Source organism: Sceloporus occidentalis, unplaced genomic scaffold, assembly GCF_023333645.1.
Source record: "Sceloporus occidentalis isolate IW3139 unplaced genomic scaffold, rSceOcc1.0.p SCAF_1, whole genome shotgun sequence".
NCBI lineage: Eukaryota > Metazoa > Chordata > Lepidosauria > Squamata > Phrynosomatidae > Sceloporus > Sceloporus occidentalis.
Window position 1 is genome coordinate 94,059,504 of NW_028316981.1, and position 27,736 is coordinate 94,087,239.

Below are 27,736 nucleotides of genomic sequence, written 5' to 3' on the forward strand. Positions count from 1 at the left end.
CTGTTACAATATTATGATGTCCTTGTTCCACCTCCTGGTGGTTTTACCAGATAAGAATGTCTTTAAGATACACAACTCATGGACAATACAGACTGAGCTCATTCCCAGTCAGCAGGGATCAGAGAACTGGATCTTTCCCGTGTGTGTGTGTATTGGAAAGCCCAAAGAGCTGAAGTCATTTATATTTATATTTATGTCTATATTTATTTTTAATTTGGAAATCATTTTGTACGGTGGAAGTTTTTATATCTGGGAACATCCATAACCAGAAAAGATTCCAAGACTGCTAATTTCAGTGCCTGTTGTTTTCATTACAAGCTAGTAATAGAATTTGATGGTATGTTTTCTCCCTTATAATAATAGATATCTTCCAAATGGGAAGGTGGGAATCAAAGCAGTCTTTCCAATCCATCTCAGGAGACCTGTTTCCACTATGTATTACTCCCCTGAGATGGAGCTGTAGATGTAAATTTGGTGTGCATAATTCATAATGTAATTTAAGATGCTTATACCACTGGTCTACACTGCATTGCTTTTAGTGGGATGTGTGCTCTGTCTCTGTCTAAACATATGTATACAGTATAGTATATCTAGTCATATATACATAACCTTTCAAAGCATGACTAGAGCTTTGTCTGGGTAAATATCTATTACTATCTTCTACCTTTTTGTGCTCTGAGCATAAGTGAATTTATATTTTGGAACTTTTCAACTTTTCCAGTACTTTCCAGGAGTTCTATTTAGCATGAAAATGTTTTATTCTTATTGGAAGATATTTGATGTGTAAAGGTTAACATGTATTCCCTCCAGCCCAGGTTGGTAATTATTCTTAACAGGGCCTAGATCATGGGTCATGCCACCCAAGCATAGCCAGTAGTGAGAAATATATGGAGTTGCAGGCCACCTGGAGGGCTGTATGAGTTTGACCCTAATTTACATTTACCACAATCAGTATTGCAGTCAGTATTTGAAGTGAGTTCAGACTGGAAAAAAAATGCAAAATTGGCTGCACCTGCCAGCTCATTCCAGCAAAAGACTCTTTAAAAGACAGCAGAGCAATTGGGAAGCAGTCCTCCTTGAAACCTATCAGCTGCAGGCCCTCCACACTGCAGAACTAATGTAGTTTGATATCACTTTAACTGCTATGACACATCTTACAGAATCCTGTGATTTGTAGTTTGGTGAGGCACCAGGGCACTCTGAGAGACCATGCTGAATACCTCACCAAACTATAAATCTCAGAATTCTGTAGGATACATCAAGGAAGTTAAAGTGACATTGAACTGCTTTAATTCTGCAGTGTGGCTACATGCCTAGGTCTGACTGAACCCCCCTCCCCATGTGGATGCACGTGTATGTATGCATGCACGCACACATGTGCAGGGGGATTTTCTAAATCTTTCACTGCCATTGATGTGGAAAGGATTTGGTAAAGAGGTCTTTTGCTAGTATGTCTGTTTGCATAGGAGAGAGTGGCTGAAATAGGTAGAGGAGTGTGGATGATGTTCTATAACCTGAGATATTTGTATCTTATCATCACATCAAAGGATTCCATATGTCAAAAAACATTCAGTGAAGAGTAATCTGCCATGGTAAACACAAGACATTGAGAAGAAATGTGTCTCAAGAGTGAACTGCGCAGGAAAGGGGAGAAGAGGGAGAAACTCTCTGTCTCTCAGTCTCTCTTTTAATGAGGGTAGATGGAAAAAAATGGAAGGAAGTAAAGCTTCGGAATAATGTATATTTCTAATTAATATTTTACTACATAATTGCATATTTTGCTACTTTTTCAACTTACATTTTCCACAATCAGTATTGCAATCAGTGATGCTAGATGACTTCTATTTCTGTTAGGAATGTAATTGCCTTTGGAATTTTATTTTACTGGTTGTTTTATCAGTTCAGTTAAAGAAGAAATAAGATTGTAAGGACAATAGGTGGAATATATGACGCTGCCCGAGTTTAAAAATCCTCAGCATGAGGGCTTTCTCTTGTTTCCACTACTGCCACAGTCAAGCCAGTTGAGGACAGATGACAGTCTTCTTGGTGACTGTTCCCAAGCTGGGAACCAAGAAGACCACCTCATCTGTCCTCAACAGACTGTGATAGTGATGGGACCAAAATGGAGTCCTTCCTCAAAGATTTTAAAACTCAGGCAGGATCATATTACCTCTCCCCCCCAGTTGTCTTTACAATCTTATTTTCTCTTTAGTTGAACTGATAAACTAGGTTGCGCAGGCAGCTCACATCTCTGCTCTCCTTCCACAAACAGTCGAGGACCCTTTTAATTAGACAGAGTTTTGGCTGATTGTTTCTGAATAGTCTTTTAATGGGTGTTTGTGCGTGCACTGCACTGTTATCTTTCAAATGACTGTAAACTGTTTTAAAGTAGTGCTGTTTCAATTGGATAGTTTATTTAACTTGTTATTATAAACTTTATTTAAAACTGTACCTTATTTTAATCTTTATTGTGATCAACCTGGGTCCCATGTTGTGAGTGAGGTGGTATATAAATTATAGATAGATACAAGTATATCAATATCAAATAAACTCATATGAGATGTGCTCCTGGAGAAGAGTGCTGAAGATTCAACGAACAGTCAAAAAGACACACAAATGGGTCCTTGAGAAGATAACCACAACTCTCCCTGGAAACCAAGATGATGAAACCCAGGCTATCATACTTTGCCCTCATAATGAGAAGGTACGTCTCACGTGAAGACATTAATGCTTGGAAAGGTGGAGGGCAGTAGAAAGAGAGGAAGGCCACATGACAGATGGATAAAATCAATCAGGGAGGACATGGGCCTAAACCTACAGGACTTAAGCAGAGCAGTAGAGAATAGGGGGGCTTGGAGATGTCTTATCCATAGGGTCACCATGAGCTGTGGCCAACTTGATTTAGGGTTAATTCAAGGGCAGTTAACAATAACAACAAATAGGTATAGATATATTTCTTAATTTATGTGTGCATGTATGCATGTGTATACGCATAGAAATGAAAGAAAATACAGAAAGGTATAAGAAGCAAAAATGCCTTTGTTCCTCCTTACTCCTTCTCAGTCTTCAGTGGGCATCTTTCATGTAATTACTCTTCCATCTGTGCCCATCCTACAGAAGACCCACTTGGCAGTGATCCGTGATCCTGTGGTGATGACGATTTGTGTGAATTAAAATACCAAGGGTTTCTTTGGTTCTGCATCAAATTGTATTATGCATTCCACTTTACTGGGTAGTCCTAAGTCACTCATTGGAGAGCCAGCATGCATAGTGGTTTGAGTGCTGGACTGTGACTCTGGAGACCAGAGTTCAATTCCCCACTCACCCATGAAACCCACTAGATGACTTTGGGCAAGCCACATGTTCTCAGCCTCAGGCAAAGGCAATGGCACACATCACCTCAACAAATCTTGCCAAGAAAACCCCACGATTGTGTCTCCATAAGTCGGAAATGACTTGAAAACATACAACAACAACAACAACTAATTCATTGAAGCAGATAGTGGTGAAACAGGATACAGGGAATGGTGCGACTCTCAGTATCAATAAAGTCTCTCCTAATTTTAGTATTGTGTTTGGAGAAGCTAAATGACACACAGAAGGATACAGTGGAGAGGAAAGTAGCCTTTTCTATTTCTACTGGATTCCACTGTTCCACCAGCAGCAGTCCAATACTGAATGCGGCTCACAACTGCCCCAATCCACCTATGGGCCTCTGCAGCTAGAAACAGTTTTCATACACAGCTTATATCTGCTCCATCAGGTGACTGCTCCATGAGCAAAGCTGCAATGAGATTACTAGTGATCATGTACTTGAGAGAAGGGTAGGAAAAAATCAGGGAACCTCAGGAAATGTTCAGTTATGCAACAGAGATACGTGTGGAGTAGTTCACACAGTTAAATGGAGCCAAGTGTGCCTTTGATACACATGCTGAGTATCCCTTACGTGAGATTCTCACATCCAAAATATTTTAAAATCCACACGGGTGTCAGAGATAGTGGTTCAAAATACACTGCAGAAATAATCCAGTTTGAGACAGCTTTAACAGCATGAAGTGAAAGGCTTTCATAGCCAGTATCCATAGTTTTTTGTGAGTTTTTCGGGTTATGTGGCCATGTTCTAGAAGAGTTTCTTCCTCACCACAGATGCTGGCGAAACGTCAGGAAGAAACTCTTCTAGAACATGGCCACATAGCCCAAAAAACCCACAAAAAACTATAGCTTTTACAGCCTTGGCTCAATGCTAGGGAATTCTGGTAACTGTAGTTTTGTGAGACATTAAGCCTTTTCTTTCAGAGAGCTCTGGTGCCAGAATAAACTAAAGTTTCCAGGATTCCCTAGCACTGAGTCAGGGCAGTTAAAGTGTGTTTTGGGCCAGTGACATAAATGTGATGTAAACAAAATTTGTTTCATGCACAAAATTATTAAAAATATTACGTATAAAATTACCTTTAGGCAATGTGTACAAGGTGTATTGAAAACATAAATAAATTTCATGTTTAGAGTTGGGTCCCATCTCCAAGATATCTAATTCAAGCACCTCTGGCCCAAGCATTTTTGGTAAGGGAGAATTAACCTGTATTACAATCTTCTGCACTGAAGGAAGCTGTTTGTGCATAAAGCACAAAGAGGTTGAGTTTGGTCTCAGGATTTACCTTCTGGTTTGAGCCATTGACCATTTTATAACAGACTTCATGCACATTAGTTTTTTGCAGAAAAAGTGCAGAATGTTTTTCTAAATTCCAGTAATTAAACGAAATAACTGTCAGAGAACAAACGGTGGCAGACAAATTAAAATTTATTGAGACAGACAAAAATGCAACTACTTAGGACTACAATTCAGCATTTACAGTTAACCAAGGAAATCAGCAAAATGTTCACATTCCATTTAAGTCTTCATGGGAAAAAAGCATTCATAATTTACTATGCTACTCTAATTAACTATGATATTGTACATTCCATCTACAGTAGGGACATAAAACTTAAACACTTAATATTTGGATCTCTCCTTACAACGCTACACATTAAACAGTAACGGACATCAGCAGCATTGAGAAAAGTATAAAAAGACCAAGTACCACCTACTGTAGAAAGGGCTCTTTGATGTGTATTCACTGTAGAAAGCAGTCTGTGCATTTAAAAAAACCCAAAACCTGAATGGCAGAACAAGAAGACTGTAGTGTAAGAATATATATGGGAGACAATGTATAAATTGAGATTTCTGGGAGTCTGATGCAAATTATAACCCTAGATTCAATAAGCAACAATTCCCATTGATTTTAATGAACTCTACCATTTACCTAACATCGAATCCGAACAGACAGGCCAAAATAAAGCTGCTTCGGGTTACTTTGGAGGTATGCTGTTTAAATGACACATGCATCTTAAGAGGCCAGACGCTTCACCAAAGCTGAGCTCCAGTCCTTAGGACTGAAGTGTGGCTTTTGTGCAGCTTCTGGCCTCTTAGGATACATGCATCATTTAAACAGCATATCTCCAAAGTGACCTGAAGCAGCTTTATTTTGGCCTGTCTGTTCGGGCCCTAAAAATGTGAAAGAAAAGTACTCAACCTTGGTTAGTTTTTGCCCTACACAATGTCTTGCTATCAGATGACTGATGAACCATTAACCAACTGTAAAGTCCCCTAATTTTAAAGAAATTTATTCTCATGTGCATAGGATGATTACTGTAGATTTTAATTGATTTCCTTCTGTGAGCCGCCTTGGGTCCCACTTTCGGAGGAAGGAAGCATGTAAAAAAAAATACTTAGTAGTAAATTTTATATTGCCTAACTTGGCTTTGAATGGTGGGCATAGTCTTGGATCCACTATTACTAGTGGGAGCCATCCCTGTGTGCAATTCCCATGTGGTTCTGGAGGGTCTTTCTGCTCTCTTGATCTTATTTGGGAGTGGGGATTAGGAGATTGCAAGAGAGGAGGGAATCTTAGAAGATAACCACCTCCTCTGCTATTACACCCATGGAAATGAAATCTGGACCTTTAGTCTTTAGTAGACTGGAGGAATTTGTTCATCCATGCAAGGCAGATTCTTAATCCAACCCACAGGAAGATTTTAAGCCAGGAACAAACAAAGGTAAAACACAAGAGAGATGGTGTAGAAGTAAACTTATATTATCATTTGTGTGCACAATCTGCAAAAAGAGCCTACTGAAACAAAAATGCAAACACTTGACAAAATTTCTGCATTTATGGGGTGTGTGTGTGTAAAGATAACATGATAGAAATAGGTTGCAACCATCAAAGCTTATTTACTAGAAATAGTAAATATTTACTAGAAGGAATAATTAGCCTGAGAGAAGAACTGGTCTGATTGTTTTTAGTGTAGGAACCTTCTCATTTTTCATTTTCCATAACTTTTGGAAGGTCAGTGATTCGAAGGAAAAATGAATAGTTTGGCTTTCAAAGGGAAACGAATTCAGCCAAACTAGGGGCTCATTCCCACTCACCTTTTAATTCAATCTGTGACGTGCCTTTACTTCGCTTTGGGGAATCAATTTGCTAGAGGAGAAGTCCCCACTATGAAAGCAGATCTTTTATTAGCCCATTGTAATAGCTTTTATTTTTGCCCTGGCTGTCATCCCCGCTAGAAGAGCACTGCTTCAAATTGGCCACCAATCATCTGTGCGTCATCAGTGACGCAACTGGCAGCTCAGGTAGCCTGGCTTGGGTGGATATTTCCTCAGAAAAGGTTTGACTCTCCCAAGCTCACCTCCCAGAGCTCCCTGGACCTGGCAGGACCAGCCCTTGTGGCCTGGAGATGAAAAAGCCCCCCTCCCCAGGCTGCCCAGCTGGGGATTTGGACCCTGGGAGAGGGAGGCCAGATTGGAGAATGCATGGGAGGCAGGCTTGGGGATGGCAAGGGAGGGAGCCAGGCTTGGGGAAGGAGGATGAAGGGAAGGACAATGGTTTCTTTAAAAAAAATAAAATTGATAGAATTTTCGATAGACTGATTTTGCAAGTTCACAAGTAGTTTTATAATCAATCTACTGAACATTCGATCAATTTAAAAAAAAAATACAAAAGGCAGCTCTGGAGGGGGGAAATGGTGGATCTGTCAAAAAAACGGAGGTAAGGTAAACACTCCTCTGCCATAGTCCCTCCCCCTCCAGAAATAATTGATTCTGATCTGTTGTTCTCACTTATGGAACTCACTTCAGAATCGATTCCTCTGGAAAAGACTGCATATAAACTACTCTCTCAAAAAAGCGGGGTTTTTTGCTTTTGCATCGCTTCACTGTGATTGTGATCGATCACACTAGAAACAGAACAGGTTGCAAATGGGGATGAGAGTTGTATAATTCACTTTGAAATGTGCTGTTTTTCGCAGTGGGAATGAGTCCTAGGAGTAAATTAAGAGTTTCAAGTTGTCATTGTGGAGTATCAGAATATTTCATTCTCCTATTGGATATAATAGCCACTGGCTCTACCATATTTTGTTTAATGCTTTACAGAACTAGACTATCTTTTTTCTTGAGGTATGTCCTGAAACAAGAAGGGAACAGCAGCAAAAACACAAACAAACAAACAAACAAACAAGTCCCTGAAGCATGCATGCATTGGTGATTTCCTGAACTGTTTAGCTGTCAGTTGTGAACAAATTGGATGGTTAATTATTTGATGATGATTTCGATAACCAGTGCTAATGCTCCAGTTGAAGTGCATTATCAGATTTACTTTCCACAAGATTTTGTCTTTTATATGTTTTTTCCAGGAAACTTAATGCTGATGAATTTTTAAAATAGTATGATTTAAGTAAAATTTATTTTTAAATAGTGGTTGGTACATCCCAATTTATTCTTTACAAGTTGAAGCCATGGTTTCTTGAGAACTCAGTTGTGCAAACATTTCAACATCTATTCAGATAATTCAACCATTCATTTTTTTAAAGTCCTTAAAATATTTAATCTGTTGCACTTTGTATGGAGTGGATGCTTTGTTGAACCATTCATAAGACCCATTCATCACATAGAAATTCTACGAGGAAAATAATTGTGTTGGATTTGCTGTGTAAAAAAAGCTCAAAATAGTCTGTTTGTGTGTATGCCTATCATCTTGTGGGGATTTCATTAATTTCACAGGGCTTTCTCTAGCATGGAATACTCAGAGGTGGTTTTGCCAGTTCCTTCCTCTGAAATATAGCTTACAGCACATGGTATTCATTGTCATTTTCTCATCCAAAGAATACCAGGTACTGCACTCTGACTTAAGTAATGAAGATGCTGTTTCAAGTTTTGTTTCCTGTATATAAAATATGTAATTATTTCCTTTGCTTTGCTTTTAGGAGCCTTCTTTGACAATGTGTTGGGAATCTGTTAGCTTAAATTAGGCAGAGAGCTTTGCACGAGCCATTCATATCTAGGTAAATCTCAGGCAGCAATATATAGCATGAATTGTCTATGGCCATATTCTACACTTTAGTGCATGTTAAATGCCATTGATTTAGAGGAAATTTCCATAAACACATCTGTGATGTAATACAAAATTATGTTACATTGATTTCTTGCTATGGGGAGCATCATTTGAGGGGGGGGAAGAGAAGGTTACCCTCCCAGTAAGGTCACAGCTCATATTATTAAAGATTTGGAAGGAAAGTTCTTTGAAACTGGAAATGCACCCATGGTGGGAGGTAGGGTGGAAAAACTAATACATGTGTTCTGTTATCCATGAACTAGCCAGAAGTTGCTATTCATATAACTAGAATTCCATGTTGGCAGTGATTTTTCTCCACAGTATATCTATGGTTCCCAATTGAATTGACAGAGGAGGAGTGGAAGTGGTGGAGCTGAGGTTGTTGTGCTGAAAAAGAACCTAGCTCTTCCACTCCCCCATTTCAACAACTAAACAATTTTTGGGAACCTTTTCTACCCTCCTCTCCTTTGCAATAGAACTCAGTGTTATTCTGACTTGATGGCTAACATAGATTGTGGATTGGCAAATTATACCCTCACCCATGAGCTCAAGCCCATCTCTCAGTTTAATGCTCTGCTGCCTTGTTCTCTGCTTAGATAAACTTCAGGAGCATTAAGGTTATGAACATTCTGGGTAGAAAATGCATAGCCCTTCAGAAATATGCATAGCCATTTAATTTTTCAGTTGTTCATTGTGATCGAAATGGTGATACTGATGAATTTAGAAAGCTTTATTCTGTTTAGAAGTGGGTAGAAAAGTAAAGTAATGCCTATGACTTCAAGGAAAATTGTTATAGGACTGGATTCAGAGACTCCTATGTTCAACAGTGTGCTGTACACAGTACTGCTACACAAGACCATCTTCCTGGTCCATGGATGGTCAACACCATTAATGTTATCAGAATTCATTGCCTTTTAGGAGGAATGGGAAAGAAATGGGAAGTAATTCTTCACTCCTCCCAAAAGCTGATTTACAGAGTCAACCTTGCTAATTCCAACAATATGCTTAACAGTACAGTACACATGGGGTGGAATCTTCTTGGTGACTTAAGCTGGTATAACAAGGGGTTATACTGCTTTTCCGGATGTTGCATAAGGAAGCATCTAGTACCTCCTTATGTAATGGTTTCTTCAGGCTGTGCAATACAATGGCTGCTAAATCATGCCCAAGCACAGCATTATTCCAAATGGTTACTGATTTGCTGCTCGGGTTTGGTAGTGGACAAGAGTGTGATGTGGCTGCCTGGACGACTATCTTTGCCTTCCCTCCTCACTCGTCTGCCTCTACTTTCTCTCTTCTGGACCTTTGCAGAAGTACTCAGATCTTTTAAATAGGATTTTGGCCATGAGTTAGATGTAGGGCTGTTTTCTCATAGAACGTCATTTTTGTGTGCATGAAATTAGATATCATGATGTGGAATCCTGATTCCACCTATGGGTTAAACTTGTTTGATCATAGCATTGGTACATAAATGTATGCCTACAAATTAAAGAAAAAAGTCAGTTGGTATGAAAATACCTGCAGTCTTTGTAGGGTAGCATATGGAAATCACCTGAAGATAAGTAATCAGTGAATGTGACACAGATCTTTTAAAAAACTGATTTACATGTGACAGACATGAAACAGAACAATGGAAGCTGTATTTCCAGAGACAAGTCACACTATGGCTTGATCTTGCACATATCTTAGATTGCTCTTCATTGCAACCTCTTTGAACCTGCAGATGGTTCTGACCACAGTGTCAAAATTGTATATACTATTGCACAACATAAATCAGTTTGTTATTTTTATATGGCAGAGCAGAACACCATTGTTATATTTTGTTTGGTAGAAATTAAACTCATTGGATGCTGTAAACAAAGTAATTTTCAGAGAAACTAGGATAGGAGGTTTCCTATTGGCTTAGTAAAACAAAATTGTAGTTACATTTATTCTCCAACAGAAATTTAATGAGAAATGAATGGCATCATTTATGCTGTGGTTCGATAGGAACCTCAGAGAACTGGTCATAGGTTTGTATTTGGATTGTACTAGTTCTGCACAATTTCCTGAAGCTTCATGGATTCAAGCTACAGGAAAAGAGATTCCACATAAACATTAGGAAGAACTTCCTGATGGTAATAGTTGTTTGACAATGGAACACACTGCCTCGAAGACTGATGGAGTCTTTGGACATTTTAAAACATCTGTCAGGAATGCTTTGATTGTGTATTCCTGCATGGCCATTGTGGTCTTTCCCAACTCTATGATTTTATGATGATGTTTTCTCTAATTCCTGAAACTTGCATAGCCAGTCTTTATGGGGTGCAAACAATTCAGCGTGATTGTGAATACATGATATTACATTATATTATTTTGTGACTTTGAAGGAAGAATTTCATTTAGTGAAATTGGTAGTATTTTAACAGGCTGCTGGGGGCTTGACTACATTGACTTGATCTTTCTTTTAACTTGTTACTGAGATCTGACATTGTTGGAATGCCTCCATTTGTTGATGTTGTTATCTTCCAACTGAAATTACCAGAATCAGTGGCATTTTTCCCCATGTCCTTGAGACTTTTCATCTTCTAATGTTACGTTTTTTTTTTCTTTAGAAAGAAAGAGGAAATCAAATGGTAGGAAGTCAGAAACTGCAGAGAAAATTAGTTTGAACCAAGGTGTGTCTTCAAGTATTTATTTTATAGCAGTAATTGATATAAAGATTCTTAAAACTATTGTTCCATTTCTATTGATTAATTCTACGCAGATATATATGATCCTTTCTTGCAATTTTTCCATCTTGCTATACAGCTGGCCCTCCTTATCCATGGATTTTTTATCCACGGATTCAAACATACACGGCTTAAAAATATTCAGAAAAAGTATAAATTCTAAATAGATAAGCTTGATTTTCCATTTTATATAAGGGATGTCATTTTGCTATGCCATTATATTTAATGGGACTTGAGCATCCATGAATTTTGTTATCCATGGGGGATTCTGGAACCAAACCCCAGTGGATAACAAAGACCCATTGTATTACCCTGGATTTGTTAGAAAGGAAGATTATGCTTTATTTATTTGTATGTAATCAATTCGAAAACCCTATTTCAAAGACTACAACTTAGTATGTGTTCATGAATGTAAATATGTACTAAACCCCTATTTAAAAAGTGTCAGTGTAATGTTTCAAGATAGTAGAACTGGAACTTAGGCAGAGATTGATACCAAAGTCACAAAATCAGAAGACAAAGATACTCTAATTTTATCTGGATGTATAATCACATGACTTACATTATTAATACTACAACTGACTTTAAGATTTCGATCTGCATGAATACTATGATTCTCATCCAGAAGATAATGAATCTTATTCTATCCAGTAGATGACAAATATTCATTGTTAATTTAAGTTTTGTTGGATGACATCAATATGACCTAGATGTAAGTTCCACAGGAATAATACTGATCAAGTGCTGATTCTAATTGATCTCCTGCATACAGATGAAATAGCCACACACAGATACATACACATCAAGAACAGCTGCTCATACAATGATATTGTGTGTATGTGTGTGCACATATGCGAGAGACAGAGTGAGAACAATGCCTAAATGGTAGTTGTCTCAGAAGTAAGAAAAAAATAATCCCTTCCTCTAAAACATTCACTTGTACAGGTTTTTTTAAATTATCTAAGCAGTCAATGTGGGGAAACTGAGTACATCACTACAGTTTCTAAATCACCATTATGTAACTATTTTGTTCAATAGCTGTCCAGCCAAAGCCCATATAGAATTCAATATGTAATCCAGTAAACCCTTAATGTGGCTAGCTTTATTTTTTTGGAGGCAGGGGGATGCATTCATATCATGATCCCATTAATTGCACATAAACTGCTTGCAAGGGTGAGACTGAGATATGACAGTACAGTAGAAGTCCCATGGCGTGGTACTCTGAGGTGTCTTGTGAACATGGGGTAGGACTGGGGTGGTAAAATTATGTGAAGACAGAATAGGATTTTGCACTTGGACTAAGACATGACTCATATCCCTGTTTCTGAAGAAGCCAAGAGTCTAACTATTTCAGTAGCTGCCTCTTATACTTTGTGTGTTGCAGCTGTCCCATGTAAGGGTAGTTGTATGGCTTTACTGGGAGAGGAGCAAGGGTGGGGAGAAAGGCGGAGCACCTCCTTTCCACCATTGCATGGTAACCTTTGGGGTGGAAGTTCAGCATAAACCTCAATTGTTCATTCTTGAACTAAGGCAGGAGTGGAAATTGAGTGGCTCTCTAGATGTTGTTGAACTGTGACATCCAGCAGCTGGACCAGGAACATAATCAATGATAAGGAATGCTGGGAGTTGCAATCCAGCAACATCTAGAGAGCCACAAGAATCCCACCCCTGATATAAAGGGCTGTGGCAGAGGCCAAATGCCAATCAGCGCAGAGCCCAATGGCTTCATTGGATCCTTTACATTTAAGCATAGTAGAACAAGTCAGAGTTTCCATTGCTGTGGCTAAAGCAGATCAACAAGCCAAAGCTATAATGTGGATTGAACTCAGCAGGGGCTATCCATTTATTTAGGTATAGAACATGTACATTTGTGGATGGTTGTCAAATACAGGCCCTTTGGTTCCTTGACAGGCCAAAGGACAATTTGCCCATTTAATTACTGGAATCCATTGTGCCCAGGATTTGGGTTAAGGCTGTATCTGGGAGGCACCTTCTCAGCAAAGTATTATTAAAAGTTTACAAGGCTAATGAATCTAGGCGGCGCTTCCTGGCAATATCAAAACCAACAGAAACAGGCAAAATGCAATATTAACATTTTGAGATTTGGCATTACTATTCAAAGGGTTCATCAATGCAACCAGACTGTGTGTGACACACTATTAAAAAAGCAACCCCAGACCTTGTCACACCAGAAGCAAAATGCATAAATAAGCTCAATATCACACACAGCAAACAAGAATCTGAGGATAGATACCACTGTGCAGCTGCCTGAAAACTGTACAGAAATCCACACTAAAAAAGTAGCACTTTCTCACAGAAATATAAGCTTTTTTCAAAAGTGTACAGGCCATGATCATTACTGATATAACAGCACTATGTTTGCCCTGACAGACAAAAGTATTTATGGCCCTTAGTGTCTGCAGAATTTAAGAACTATCTTGCAGTTACTCCCTTGAATTTAATGAGAAAACCAGGGGACCTGTTAAAAATGCATTTTTCCTTCCTCTCACACTCCTTGTAATGTTCGTCATGTTTTGCCCTTATGTGGACAATAAACATAAGAAAAGGTTTGCCATGCCACCATCATTTTTCTATACTAAATAGCCACAGGGCACAGTGGCATGCTGCTATGGCAATATAACAATGTGGTAGAGGCTTAAGATTAATTTTAATCATGCTCCTCTGAGTTATAAGTGTAATGATCACATATCATTTTAACCAGAAGTGATATTAACCATAGACACAACTGCCTAAGGATGTTTTTCTAGTAAAATAGAGCAAATAAATATTAACAATTTAAAATAAAGGAAAGACAGCTTATTACTTTTGATGGTTAGTGCCTCTGACAGCTTCAGTGCTTCCAAATGAGAAATCATTTAGAATAAATGAAGAAAAAGCATTTTCAGCAAATCCAGTGGTATGCTATTTAGGAAGCAGAAGCAGCTTGCATAGCATTAGTGCAAACTTGATCAAAGCAAAATCCAAGACTTGCAAGCCGGCAAAATGATAGCAAAAAAGTGTTAAAAAATCCACAAGTGATTTTAGAAAGCATTCCTTCTTCTCATGTTTCGAAAAGCCACTCTTGCTAAAAGTGTGTGTGTCTGTGTACACACAGGTAGACACAGGCACAGGTATTTTCAAGTTTTCTCAAAGAAAAACAATATCAGAATTAAGACTATATTGATGATCTCTAAACTGATTAATGGCAGAAAGCGTCAGCAGTGGTCTTGCCCTACAATTTCTTACTTAATGAGATTGGCTGGAGTTAGGTTATGCCAACAATTGTTAGAGGAAGTGGGTAAGAATGAAGAAGGAAATCTTTCTGATTTAAAGCCACACTGAAAGATGCTAAGTTCCATATGGAGAGATAAAATAACCACCTGCTTTTGCCATTAAAGAAGGAAAGCACAGTAGTAACTTATAATGAATTGCACATTTGTTTTTAAAAAAAACTCAATTAATTGAAAACTTCCAATATTGATAAAAGAAGAGGAGCCTACTAATGTTGCTCAGATGTGCTGACTCCCTGTGGTATTCTGCATTCCATTAAAAATGATGAACTATGTGACCAGATTAAACTATGAAAGTTTGACTAAAGAGTATGCACCACCATGCCAGTAAGAAGGAAAAATACTTATTCAGAACAGTAGCTAGCTGTGGGGGAAAGCTGTCTTCCAAATTAAACATTGTGTACAAAATTATACCAAGTGGATAGAGAATCTTCCCCATTCTACAGTTTGCTGGGCCAAGGAGCTCCTGTGCACATGTGTGTGCAAAACCATCTCACATGTGCAACGAGCTCTCACAAGTAAAAATGCTTCCCAGTTCACTTCAGTGAAAGCATGTTAACCTCCATCTTGTGGAGTTATGCCCAGCAGTAAAGTGAAAGGGAAGCCTCATTGTAAGGGAGATCTGTGTGCATATTGAAATGCCCATACGGCTTTAGGCTGAGTCTCATGTGTTATGCCTGATGTTTCTGTTATCATTGCAGAGATACGAAATGACTTGTGATATTGTGCAAAACATGAGTCCTTTAGTGCTATCGGAACTACCATATATAGCCAATTTCATCATCCTTATCATCATCTTCATCTTCATCATCATCATTAGCTGCTCTTACATGGATCTTCTGTTTTCCATCTTTGTCCTTTTTTGTTGCTTCATGCTCCTCTTCCAGATCATCCAGTAATATTACTGATCCACCACTGCCAAAATCTCCTGAGGTTTCTTGCTCTTCTTCTGCCACATGGAAGAATTCAAAGTTATAGTTTCAGCATTATTTTCTGTCAAGACATATCAAGCTCTCATTACTTAGAACTACTTTTTTTTGCAAAGTCTGTTTTTTTAAATAGGATTTTTACAAACAAAAGCATTCCAACAGGTGTTCAAAATAACATACAGTCGTCTGCTGCACCCACAAAACCATGCATTTTCAGGAGGAAGCAATAGTGGATGACAGAACCTTACATCTCTACATGGTTGGTTCAAATCCATTCCAGGTCAATGGTGACTGAAAGACACCACCATCTGATGAGTGTTCGGAGATATCTGAAATGAGTTGGCGGTCTCAGTAAATTGCAAACCTCATAAAAAGCCCTATCACAAACAACACTGACTGTGAACTTTTGCTTTTGTCCTAATATGGGCAAACTGAACACAAACTGAGGCAGGAATACCTTTAGGGCTGATTGTAGTCCTATGTAATGAAACAAATATGGGGATGCTCTAGGAAAGCATAAATGGGCCCTTTCTTAATTACATTAAGATACATAGGTTGATTTGTTCATTCTTGATTTGTTTCTTATGGTTGCGGGTCACATGTATGGCTCTGCATATTCACATTAGGCATCCCGGATCCTGAACTGAATGCAGAAGAGGTAAGCTCTTTTTTGTGCATGTGACAAGCTCCTTAATCAAACAGATGTATCCTGGGCATTACTTCTTTAGCAGAAAAATAGTTGCCAGAGGCAAAAATAATATGGGAAATGGTAGGGATCGGGTTTTGCACCTCAAAAAGAAGAGCAGTTAGACAAATTTCAGTGAACCTTTTATTCAAAACTAACAATATGTTTGTCTTCATGGATGAAAAACAACCAAGTCAGGTTAGACTTGCATGCATAAACAAAAGCATTTGGAACATTTCCTAGAGACCAATTGAAGGCTTACAAAATGTGTTCAGAGATTACTTTCTCTTTCATCAGCCTCCACTTCTTTTTATGATGTCCAGGTCTGGTGGCCAAATTTACTGATGTATGATTTTTTTAACATGCCAATGAGGCAGCTGGGGAGGAAGACTTATTTGCTCTCCTCTTTTCTCACTGTTCTGCTATTCATGCTTATTCAGTAATGAATTCTGAAGTTAGCACCTTTGTTTTTTGTGGGTTTTTTAGGCTATGTGGCCATGCTCTTCCATGGCCACACAAGCCCCAAAAACCCACAAACAACTATGGATGCTCGCTGTGAATGCCTTCAACTTCACATTAACTGCTTTTTTTTTTAAACCTTGCCTGTGGTAGGCAGGGGCACATAGATTCTGTAGGATTAGCTAGAGTAGAATCCTGCTCTTTCCCAGCTCAAACCTTGCATATTGCATTGCTTATTGCAGATAACTGTTACAGACTGCCAAAATAAAGCTGCTTTGAGTCTTTTTGGAGGTATGCTATTTAAATGATGCATGGGTCTTAAGAGTCCGGAGGTCGCGCCAAAGCCACACTCCATTCCTAAGCACTGGAATGCAGCTTTGGTGCAGCTTTCGGATTCTTAGGCTGCATGCATCATTTAAACAGCATACCTCCAAAGAGACCCGAAGCAGCTTTATTTTGGCAGTCTGTAACAGGCCATTGTAACCCAACCCTGAAAGTCTGTATTTCTCCAACCCATTTTTACTATTCTCCCAATGTGAATGCTGGTTTAAAAAAATTGCTAAACAGAGGAGGAAGAGGAGGAAAAGAGTTGGGCTAGATTGTGTAAAAAGCCTTTATGAAAAGGAATTTAAGTCAAAGGCTTTCTTAACCAAGGCATGCCTGTATTAAATTAGGGTTTTCAGATTTGGTATGAATGTGGTCTTGAAAGAGTGGAATCTTGGGGAACTTTTTAGTGTCTCCCTAATGAGATCAGTAAAGGCAATGAGTTCCCCTGAAAGTCAGTGTACTCACAACTGTTGATTTCCTCCTGCAATATTGGCTTAGTAGTGGACACGTGGGAACCCTCTTCTCAGGCCTTGCAGGCTTAACCTCCACCCAACAGATAACTGAATATCTGCCCCTGTAATGTAGTTTAGAATTATCTACACAGGGAAGCCTATTTTGGCAATGCCAGTTTTTATGGGTTTTTGGGGCCAAAACTGAATTGGGGGCAATGGCTTCCAAAACTACCTGTGCCATGGGATTGACAATTTTGCAAGCAACTGATCCCAGGACTCCTTTTAAATTGAAGAACAGTCCTCCCCCTCCCACACAAAGGCTGACATTGAAAAAAAGGGCTGCTTGGAACCAGTGACCTTCTTTTTCTGGTAATACCAATGGAGAATCTGCCTTCCTTTTTTTGCAGTGCTTTTGCAAATCCCACCAGTTTTGCCATTTTTCCACATTACACCAGTGTAGGTATGCCAGTGGTGTTATGCCAGTGTAGGTATGCAACAGTAACTCGGCCTAATCTGATTTACTTTGTAGACTAACTCAATATGGAGAGGATTATCAAAAGGAAGTTTGAATGCTGCTACATTCTCCTACCCTGTCCTCTTGAAAGATAAAATTTAAGCCTAGACATACTCCAAAATTAACTTTAGTGCTTGAAGTCCAAAGAAGAAGAAATCCCAAGCCTGAAACTTGATTTGTTAAGAACTGGTTGCCTTTTAATAATGTTACAGCTGTCAATATTTTTGTAAGACTTGACTGACAAAAAAAAAAGTGCTGTCTCTCTCTTATGTCAAGATGTTTGTTGTAAACTAATTTCCTTCATCAGAAGAACTAATTTTATAAGAAAATGTACACATTGCCATTCATTATTCTTTGGGTATGTGTATGTGCTTGTGTATGTGCACCTGGTGAGGCAATATCACAAACTGTTGTTCAGATGAAGCCTCTATGATAAACTATAACCCAAAATACAGACAGTCTTTAGAGAGGTTGTACTGAATGACACAGTTCCTTAATGATGTATTTTCTATTGCATGGGGAGCAACACAATTATTGTAAAATCCACATTAAAAATACCGGCCTACAACAACTTCCTCAACAACAGCATATTTTATTTTAGTACAACCTACTATAGATTCTAAGCTGGCAGGGAAAACAGATCAGATATTTTCATATTGTCATGAATGCTCATATTGACTTGCGTGCAGAGAAAGGTTTCTTTTATGACCCCATATGGACTCTAAATACAGATTTGTACATACTTACCAGGACTGTTAAGATGCTTCTCCTTATGCCATAATGTACTCTCATAGTAACATCTTGCAGCAGTGGGCAAGGGTTTATGCAATATTAATTCCTATTTGGGCTGTGAGGGAAGTGTGTCATTACTCACCACAGCTAACTGTCCCTTGCTTCCTTGAGCCGGCTATCTCATTTCCATACTTATCCACACACCAACACTGGCCAGTACTTCCATGGCATTGAGTTGCTTTGTAATAGCCTTCCTCATTGCATCTTGGGATGAAAGTACCTGGAAATAACAAATCAGGCCCATGTCAGTAATAGAAAATCATGTAATTGTATAATTCAGTAGGAGAAGAAGTTGGCAATGATCTTCAAGGAGTCCTCTTCACCTGTGCCGCAAGAGTATACATAGATATCTCTTCCTCAGTCAACAGCTCTTTGATGGGTAAAATGCTTCCACAAATACAGTGTTAAGAAGAGATTGTGAGGAAGAAAAAGCCCCCAATTTTAGGGTGGAATCAGGCTGATGCTATCCTGGAACATTTTTTTCTTACCTTACAAGTGTGTTTATGTGTCCTCAAGTTGTCTGTTGACTTATGGTAACTCCTTGAATTTCATACGGTTTAATTGGACAAGGAACATTAAGAGGTGGTTTGGCCAGTTCCTTCCTCTGAAATATTGTCTACAACACCTTGTATTCATTGGAGGTTTCCCATGCAAGTATTAACCAGGGTTGAGCCTGTTTAGTTTCCAAGGCCTTTAGAGTATTTAGGCCACTATCTTAAATATTCAACCAATTCAATATTATATGCAATCCACTTAATATTACTTGAAATACTGGAGCAGAGCAAACCACTGAGAACTTTTGCAAACTAAGGTGGGACTTTTAATGTTGTGCAGTTCTGTTTTAAAGTTGGTATACAGTATTTTAATGCATTTCAAATATTTTTAATGTTTAATATTTTAACTTCATATTGTTTAATTGTTTTTAAAATCTTAGATTTATATTTTTATTGATACTTTTGTCTTGTTTTAATTTGTATTGTTTTAATATGTTGCTTTTTAGCTTGAGTCCCATTATCGGGAGAAAAGCAGGATTAAAAATGAATAAAACAGCAAAAACAACTGCAGTTCTGCAACCACCGTTCAGTTCCCTGGATATATCTGCAATAATAGTGATATTATTTGCCATGGGAAAATTTCTTATATTGCAAATACAAGTGTGAGATCTATAGAGTTCTGGTATACATCACATACATCCTATGATGCTGTTTTATTTTTCATTCCTACCTGCACAAATAAATGCAGTCTGGTCTTTTCTGCCTCGCAACAAAATCTTTGCACACATGCATTTGTGCAATGCTACTGTGGAAGGCCAATGAGAAAGCAATTAATTGATTACACATTTCCCTTTTAATTTACAGATTTTAGTACTGACAATATGAGGATAAATTATCCCTGGAAGGTTCATCCCATCTGTTTATAAGAAGGTCTATGTATATTAAATATGCACATTTGTTGGACTTATTCACATGAGGAGAAGCCAAGCCCAAAAAAAAAAAAAAAGGGGGGGGAGGTTAGGAAAAGGGAAAAATAATTATACATATGCCTTCATTTTATAATGAACACACTGACACCAGCTGGTTTTGTGTATCACTGTGGTCCTTCACCCAAACAATCTTTTCTCTCATAAGAATGCTTGTTTATTTCTGTCACTAGCATCAGCAGATACAGTGTAAATACTACACCTGAATGCATATATGTATTACAAATCACTTCTTTCTAGAGATGAGTTAGATGAAACCCTTGTGAAAGCCTGTATAGTAATTTCCATTGTCTGTTGTTTGCCTCAGTTCCAAGAACAGAAAAGCAGGCTTTTATAGTGTCCAATGATATTTGAGAAAATATCTTGCACCTTTGTCAGAGAGATGCCACTTGATTTATTGCTCATAATAAAAAAAGAGGCTCCTTTCACCAGTTCCATACATAGAGTATCTCTGCAGAGTGTGCATATATGTCAAAAGGACTATTTCCACTCCATTTCCCATGGAGGGGAAAATGAAGGGAAATGCATTGTTCAAATGCCATGCCATTACTTACATAAAAGACACAGAAATGGGAAATCACTCATATATTTAATACATTATAAATCAGTACATTCTCTATTCAGCCACCACAGATATTAGAGTGGGTACCCAGCACTTAAATGTTACAATGGTAGTTTATAAATACATGAACATTAATCTTCCTGTATCTAACCTGATCTTATGGGAGGTGATTATGAAAATCATACCTTTTAACTCTGCTTTTTCAACTACATTAAATCAATGGACCCTAGAAACCATCACTCTGAGTGGAAAGTGAGTATCTGTAATTATAAAATGCTGTCCAGACTATTAAAACATCCTTTTCAAAAATCAACCTGTCCCCAAATGAATTCACCATCTCATGAATTCACCACCATTTGTAATAGGTGAATCAAGGAGAAATTTCAAAAGTTTTAGGGAAGGGTTTTCATATCATTCTGAAGACAAGGCACAACCGTGTTCATATGATGGCAGCCCTTTTATCTTTCCCCCATTTTGGTTTACTGGAAAAAATGCTTCTTGCGAACCTTGGCAGTTCAAATATACTTTTGGATATCCCCACCTGATCTGCTGAACATATCTTTCAAATTATGCTAGCCAAATATGTTTTGCCACCAACTCCTTCTAAATTCTTCTTCCTCTTTTAGGGAAGCACTTCATCCGCCATTCAGCCAAAGTGGTAATTTGGGAAGGGGGCACCCCACTCTGAATGGCAACGTTGACTTAAGGAATATTTTTCGGATACATACCACTTTACCTTCTGTAATAAGTTCAGCTTGTCAGACCCAGACCTCTAACTACTCCCACCAGTACAGTAGTAAATTCATGAAAGGATCACCTCTGTTGATCTGATTTCACTTCTAGAAATCCTGGGAAATGTGGATCTGCTTTTAGAAGCTTCTGTTTGTCTGTCTGTTGGCTGTTCTTATTTCTGTCACTGCCCTGATGTTTCCTAAGATCCCCAGCTCCATTCATTCTGTAGTCATGATGACCAGACTCCTGTATCAACTATTTAGTCATGGTACAAACATTGTTATTGATGAATAAATCTAGGTAACTGTTTTGTAGTCACAGTTGCTAGTGAAACTAATGCCGTGACTGTAACTCCCTCTGGTCAGGAGAGGTTACTTACCATACCTAACTAAGTAGCTGACTCCTGCAATTGTTTCTGGTTCCATCTGGTCGGTTATGTTTCTCCTCCCATACTCAGCTCCAATTCCAGTTACAGATGGGAAGAAACACTGAGTCAATAATAACACCAACATTTCTGTGTGCTGGCACAGTAATGAGAAGAGAATCACTCTCATGAAAAATCTTTCCCTCACCCAACTTTAGTGCACTGATTCATTACACTGATTTTTTTAAAGCTTCTTTACTTGTTAAATTCTATTTAGCTCAGTGGCACTTAATTCTAATTACAGTAAAAAACCTGTATCTGTGGGACCAGTATCTGCAGTTTCACTTTCCCACATCTGAAAAAAAAGGTTCTCTCTAGGCATTTTCTAGTTCCTTTGACATGGTTCTGGGGTATGCATCTGGCAGACATTGACCATAGAGTTGTGCTCAGTGACCTAGAAATCCCTAAAGAGGAGTTTTCTTTAAGAATCTCAAGGTCTTCCAGGTCCTCTATGCTCAACTTCAGTCATAAAGAATTCATTTCAGTAGGGTTTGCTATTATCTGCAGTTTCATGTTTCCACAGTAAATCCAGGAATGTATCTGCCATGGATATAGGATTTGTATTTTATACATGCACTGAATTACACTGTTAGGCTTGTTTTTCCCACCCTAAATGGAATGGGATGACTTTTAGGCCTTTGGCTCTGCTTTAGAATTAACTGTCTCTGTGTTGTTGGTGGGTTTTTTTTAAAAGGCACAGTTATTTATTTCAGCACAGCTGATTTTTTTTTAAAAAACTCACTTTGGTATGAATGAAACAGCATCCAAAGGATCTTGCCATTTCAAACTATCTTTAGTTATAGTTACAACTTTTTCTGCACCTTGGTTGCTGTTAAGATCCTTTGTAGCCTTCTTGCATTAGTTATTTTTATATTATTTTATTATTTTAATTTTGCCTTTCTCCCAGCAGGGCCTAAGGCATGTTACACGGGAAATACCTAAAAGTCTCATGATACAAAAGGTAAAAAGCAATGGTTAGTATACTGTTAGTCAATTATAATTTGTGAGCCAGTGTGGTGTAGTGGTTTTAGCATTGGACTGTGATTCTGGAGAACAAGGTTCGAATCCCTGTTCAGGCATGACACCCACTGTGCACATTACATGCTCTCAGCCTGAGACAATGGCAATGGCAGACCAGTTCATCTTAGAGTTGCCATAAGTCAGAACCGACTTGAAGGCACACAAAAACAACAACAACAACAACAACAACAACAACAACATGCATCTGAGGAAGTAGACTTTAGTCTATGGACTTTATCACACCAGCAAAAAACAAACAAACAAACAAACAAAAAACCCAAAACAAAACAGGAGCATAGTGGGATGCGCCCATCAATATCGTGTGATAAAGTAGTGATTATTATATGGTGTTGCATGACAGTGCGATTATCCCATGATCATTTATTTATTTATTTATTTACTATATTTATACCCCACTCTTTAACCAGAAAGGCTCGGAGAGTGGCTTACAAATAGTTATCTTGTGGATAAAGAGGAATTCAAGCTCCACTTTCTATTCATGGGATTTTCCATGAACAAAATTCCTCTTTATTCACAGGATAATCGCGATGTCACGTGACATTGTGTGATAATCATGACTTTATTGCATACTGATGAGAGAGCATCCTGCTATGCTACCATCTTTTTTTGATGGTGTGATAAAATCCTTTGAAAGCTCATGCTGCCAACTTCTTTCTTTGAGTTAGTCTCAAGGGTGCTACAAGATCTCTCTACAAACAACAGCAAAATTTGACTTAGGAAATTGTTTACTATTTTGTATTCTCATTTATGATTGCCACAACCACAAATAATCCTGAAATCTACTTTCAGTGCCACTCAGCCATCTGGAGTGGTGGAGGTCTGTTCGGCTGGTGAGTGGACATGCTGCAGAATGATGTGACCCGCCCCCTCCAGCCAAAAAGTGAGGATGTAAGGAGCACCTCATCATAGCTCACTTGCTGGTAAGGGAAACTGGTCATGTCACCCTGTAACAATGCACTCATCAGCAAAACAGATCGCCATTGTCCCATTTGGCTGATTGGTTTTTAAGGGGAGTCAGGGTTGGATGAGGAGTGAAAGTGCAGTTACAATGCTGTGGTTACATGTTTAATGCAGGATCAGCTATAATACAGGTTGAGTTTCCCTTATCCAAAATATTTGGGACCGGAAATCTTTTGGATTTCAGATTTTATTGGATTTTGGAAGATTTGTATATACATAATGAGATACCTTCTAGGTGGGACTCAAGTCTAAACATGAAATTAAGTTTTATTTTATATGCACCTTAGACACGTAGGCTGAAGGTAGTTTTATAGATAATATCCACCACAAAGCAAAGGTGTTACTATTTTAGCCACCCATGTGGACAATTTTAGATTTTGGAGTATTTTCAACTTTGGAATTCAGGATGAGGGAGACTCAATATGTACTATGTAAAAACACTGAAAGCATTAGCATTTAAAACACTCAACAGTATAGATAAAAAACCAATGCACACACACCAGTAAAACACTCTTCCATGTAAAGGTCTTCCTCTACTGTACCAATGCAGTAGAAGCAGGAGAATCAACACAGCACTATAAAATAAGATCCATTTCACTCATTTTAGAAGTTTTGTCCTAATGTAGTCCTCAGTAGGGTTACCTGGAAATAAAGCTGTCCTAGACAAGCACACATTAACCTCAGTGGGATTCATTTGGGGAGAACAACTGGACAAAGTAGACTGGGTAATGCAACATTGAGGGCTACTGTAATTAAGAGTGTTAATCTGTATGAAATAATTAAGCACCACTATGCTAACATATATAAATGTGTGAAGATCAATGACTTCACACATGAAATGAGGTCTGCATTTATGTAACAGCTATGTTCAATCACAGGGTTGTCTCTGTATTCACAAAGTTACGATAACTTGTGGAAATGTCTGACCTTGGAACTCAGCTACGATTTGAGATTTGAATTTCAGTAATACTCATCAAGTATACTAATGTTTACCACTGTCCTACCTATAAGCATAATTGCTGTCTCTAGAAAAGTTTCAGGACTCCAGTAGAGAAGGCTCATATGATAAAGCCTCCCTTTCTATTCCCAGTCTTTAATGTTGCTAAATATAGTGGTTTTTCTTTTCCACTTTGTAGGAGTTCCAGTATTGGCACTTTAGAGTGATGAAATTATACCAGTATTAATTTCCCCGTGTATTATTTCACTTTAACTGCCAATCATTATTAGTGGAAAAGAAATGCACTCAAATATTACCTCACAGTGTCCTAAGCTATTAAGATGAAAAACCTGCAGTTTAACAGATGGATTCTTCAGTTTCCAAATGGAACTATGTGATTTACAATATTAATAATCCATTAAGATGCTTATCATTACAACACAGTTAAAAGTAAAGGACTCCAGGAACTGGGGTTAGAGTCAATAAGTCAGGTTTTTATATTTCAGTGCTGTAAAAAAATAAATTGAAACTATGACTGCACAGTGGATCACTAATGGAACTGATTTGAAATTTCAGTGGAAGAACCATTTCTCTTTCATGTAATGCTATCTAGTATGGCAAATCATAGAACACATTTCTAGCAGAGACTGTTCTCCATTATTTATATGATTCCATGAAGAAGCAAGCCCATAACAGAGAGGTGGCATAATTGGGAAACTGTTACAGCATATAACATCATAGTAGTAACAGAAGCTTTAATTAGTGGCTAAAATGAGTGAATGGCAAATAACTGAGCTTACCCATCAAGCTTTTCCCCTTGCCCAGCTTCTGAATTCTGTTCATCTCATTCTGGCAGGGGAGACCTAAAACATAATATATGAAAGTTAGTTTCCAGATGGTAAGGGACAGATTCTCTAATGATTAGCTTCAGAATTGACAGGCAATGTAGTCGATAGCTCACCTGGGAACAAATGAACCACATATGCTTATACTGTACTGCAGAACAAATGTCTGCCATTAGCTTTACTAATTAAAAAATTCACAACAAGCTATGCTTAAAAATAGTGTTTAGGGGCCATTTTGCTTGTTAAACAGTTTTCCCTTCCGTTCATCAGCCTCATATAAAGCCAGGATGCTAATTTACAGCTTGCTAATAGACTAATTTGCACATTATCAGCAATAACATAAGCAATAAGCTAATGGCAAATGAAATGGGGTTCTCATTGCAAACAATAGCTGTGGTCTAGATTTCCTAGGGCACAACTGACAGAACAAAGTAAGGCTTTGTGTGAGTGGAACCATATATCTAATTTGCTGTCACCAACTAGCAGGCCACTAACACATTGACAACAGCTAAAGGAGCTGGTACATCTGAGATGTTCCAGACTTCAGGCACCATAATCTCTGGTCCTTAGTCATACTCAAGGGATTTATAGTACAAAACAAAGGGCACCAGATTGCCTACCCATAATCTAATGATGGCCAAGGTGGTATAGTTCTTGATTTGGGACTGGAATGAGATTTAGGAGATACAGGTTCTAGTCTGCATTGAATCTTGAACACACTGGTCAGCTTTGGGACAGTAATTCTTTCTTAGCCTGACATTATGTCATGGGATGATTGCTTGGATAAATGAGGGGGCATAAGAACCTTCTACACTGCCCTGATTTGAGCTTTTTGGAAGAACAGTTAAATATAAATGCAATTAATAATAACAATTTAATTAATCTAGACTCCTTGGTCTCTATGTGGAAGAGGGCACAGATAATTTTGTGTCACATACATAATATATAATATATACCTAATACCTAAATGTGCTGCCATATTTATTCCCCCTTCCTTTCTCCTTTTTATACATAATGACAGCACCCTTTTCATGTATGTGCTTGGAGACTACAGCCGTTCTCCATCATGTGTCACAAAACTCATACTTTATGCAACAATCACTCCTTACTGGGCAGCAACTGCTGCAACCATTGCAGGTCTGTTTCCCTGTCATTTGGAGAGAGGTTGATTGCTGTTTCCACCTCTCCAGTGAGCAATGTCTGTTGCACCAAGCAGTCGTGGGTCCCCCTCATGTTGAGGAGCAGATAGATGGCATCGTCAGCCAGGTGCTTCCTGGTCAATAGGGGAATGGATCTCCTTTGATTGCAGCAGCTGCTTCCTAGTAAGTGGGGACTGGGGGACTTTCACATTCTCTATCTAGTTCCTAAACTAGAGGCTATGTAGGGATTGTGAATACATAACAGTCATGATTGTGCTACTCCAGGTTACACATTCACATCACAACTGTGATAGAAGATTCTGGCCATTTCTTCTGAGAGAAAAGTGGCATGGGAAAGAAAAAAATGCATGAACAAATAGCAAGATAGACATTAGGAAGGAAGGAAGGAAGGAATTTTGAGGAATTTGTGTTTGCAGGCTCTGTGTTTGCCTCTAGAAATGGAGTGCTTTCAGTTCAGTCCCATGGCTTGTGGGGTGTCTCAGGCTTCTGTCTTATCCCTCATGACGTTTTAATATCTATATGATGCAACTGGATGGGTTTATTAGGAATTTAGGTGTTGAGTAACATCCAGATGCTGATGACACTGAGCTGTATTTCCCCTTGTTTTCAGAATCACCTGGGGCTGTTCAGGTACTGTATCAGTGTCTGGATACTATAATAGGTTGGATGAGGATCAGTGAACTGAAGATGGATCTCAATGGAAGAGCTGTGAATTGATGGTTCTTTGGTCTGGAAATTGGATAAATGACTTGTCCTGAGTGGTACTGCATTCCTCTTGAGGGAGCTGGTGTATAACATGATAGTACCTGGTAGTACAATCCCTCTTTGTCACTGGAAACCCAGGTAGGTTGCCCACTAGCTACAGCCGTTACTGGACAGGGACAGTAACTTCACGATTAGACTGTTGTAATGTATTGGTGAATGAAGTCTCACCTAGACACTATGTAACACTATGTAACAACAGTATTTATTTTATTTTTTTTAAATTTTATTTTGGAGAAAGTTGG

General features: G+C 38.4%; 1 protein-coding gene across 2 annotated transcripts in view; it reads right to left on the reverse strand.

Moving 5' to 3' along the window:
* Positions 1-6,935: 6,935 nt before the first annotated feature.
* The window catches only part of SPOCK1 (SPARC (osteonectin), cwcv and kazal like domains proteoglycan 1), a 684,049-nt gene continuing 663,248 nt past the window's right edge, over positions 6,936-27,736 (reverse strand). The window contains exons 9-12 of one of the 2 annotated variants that reach the window (XM_089529615.1): positions 25,525-25,587; positions 18,671-18,808; positions 15,608-15,688; positions 15,298-15,379 (exon numbers count right to left, since the gene is read on the reverse strand). In XM_089529615.1, coding sequence (XP_089385741.1) covers positions 15,612-15,688; positions 18,671-18,808; positions 25,525-25,587 — 278 coding nt within the window. In that variant the 3' untranslated portion in view covers positions 15,298-15,379; positions 15,608-15,611. Of the gene's footprint in view, positions 15,380-15,607; positions 15,689-18,670; positions 18,809-25,524; positions 25,588-27,736 lie in introns of both variants that reach the window. The other variant, XM_089529606.1, reaches the window with a different exon arrangement.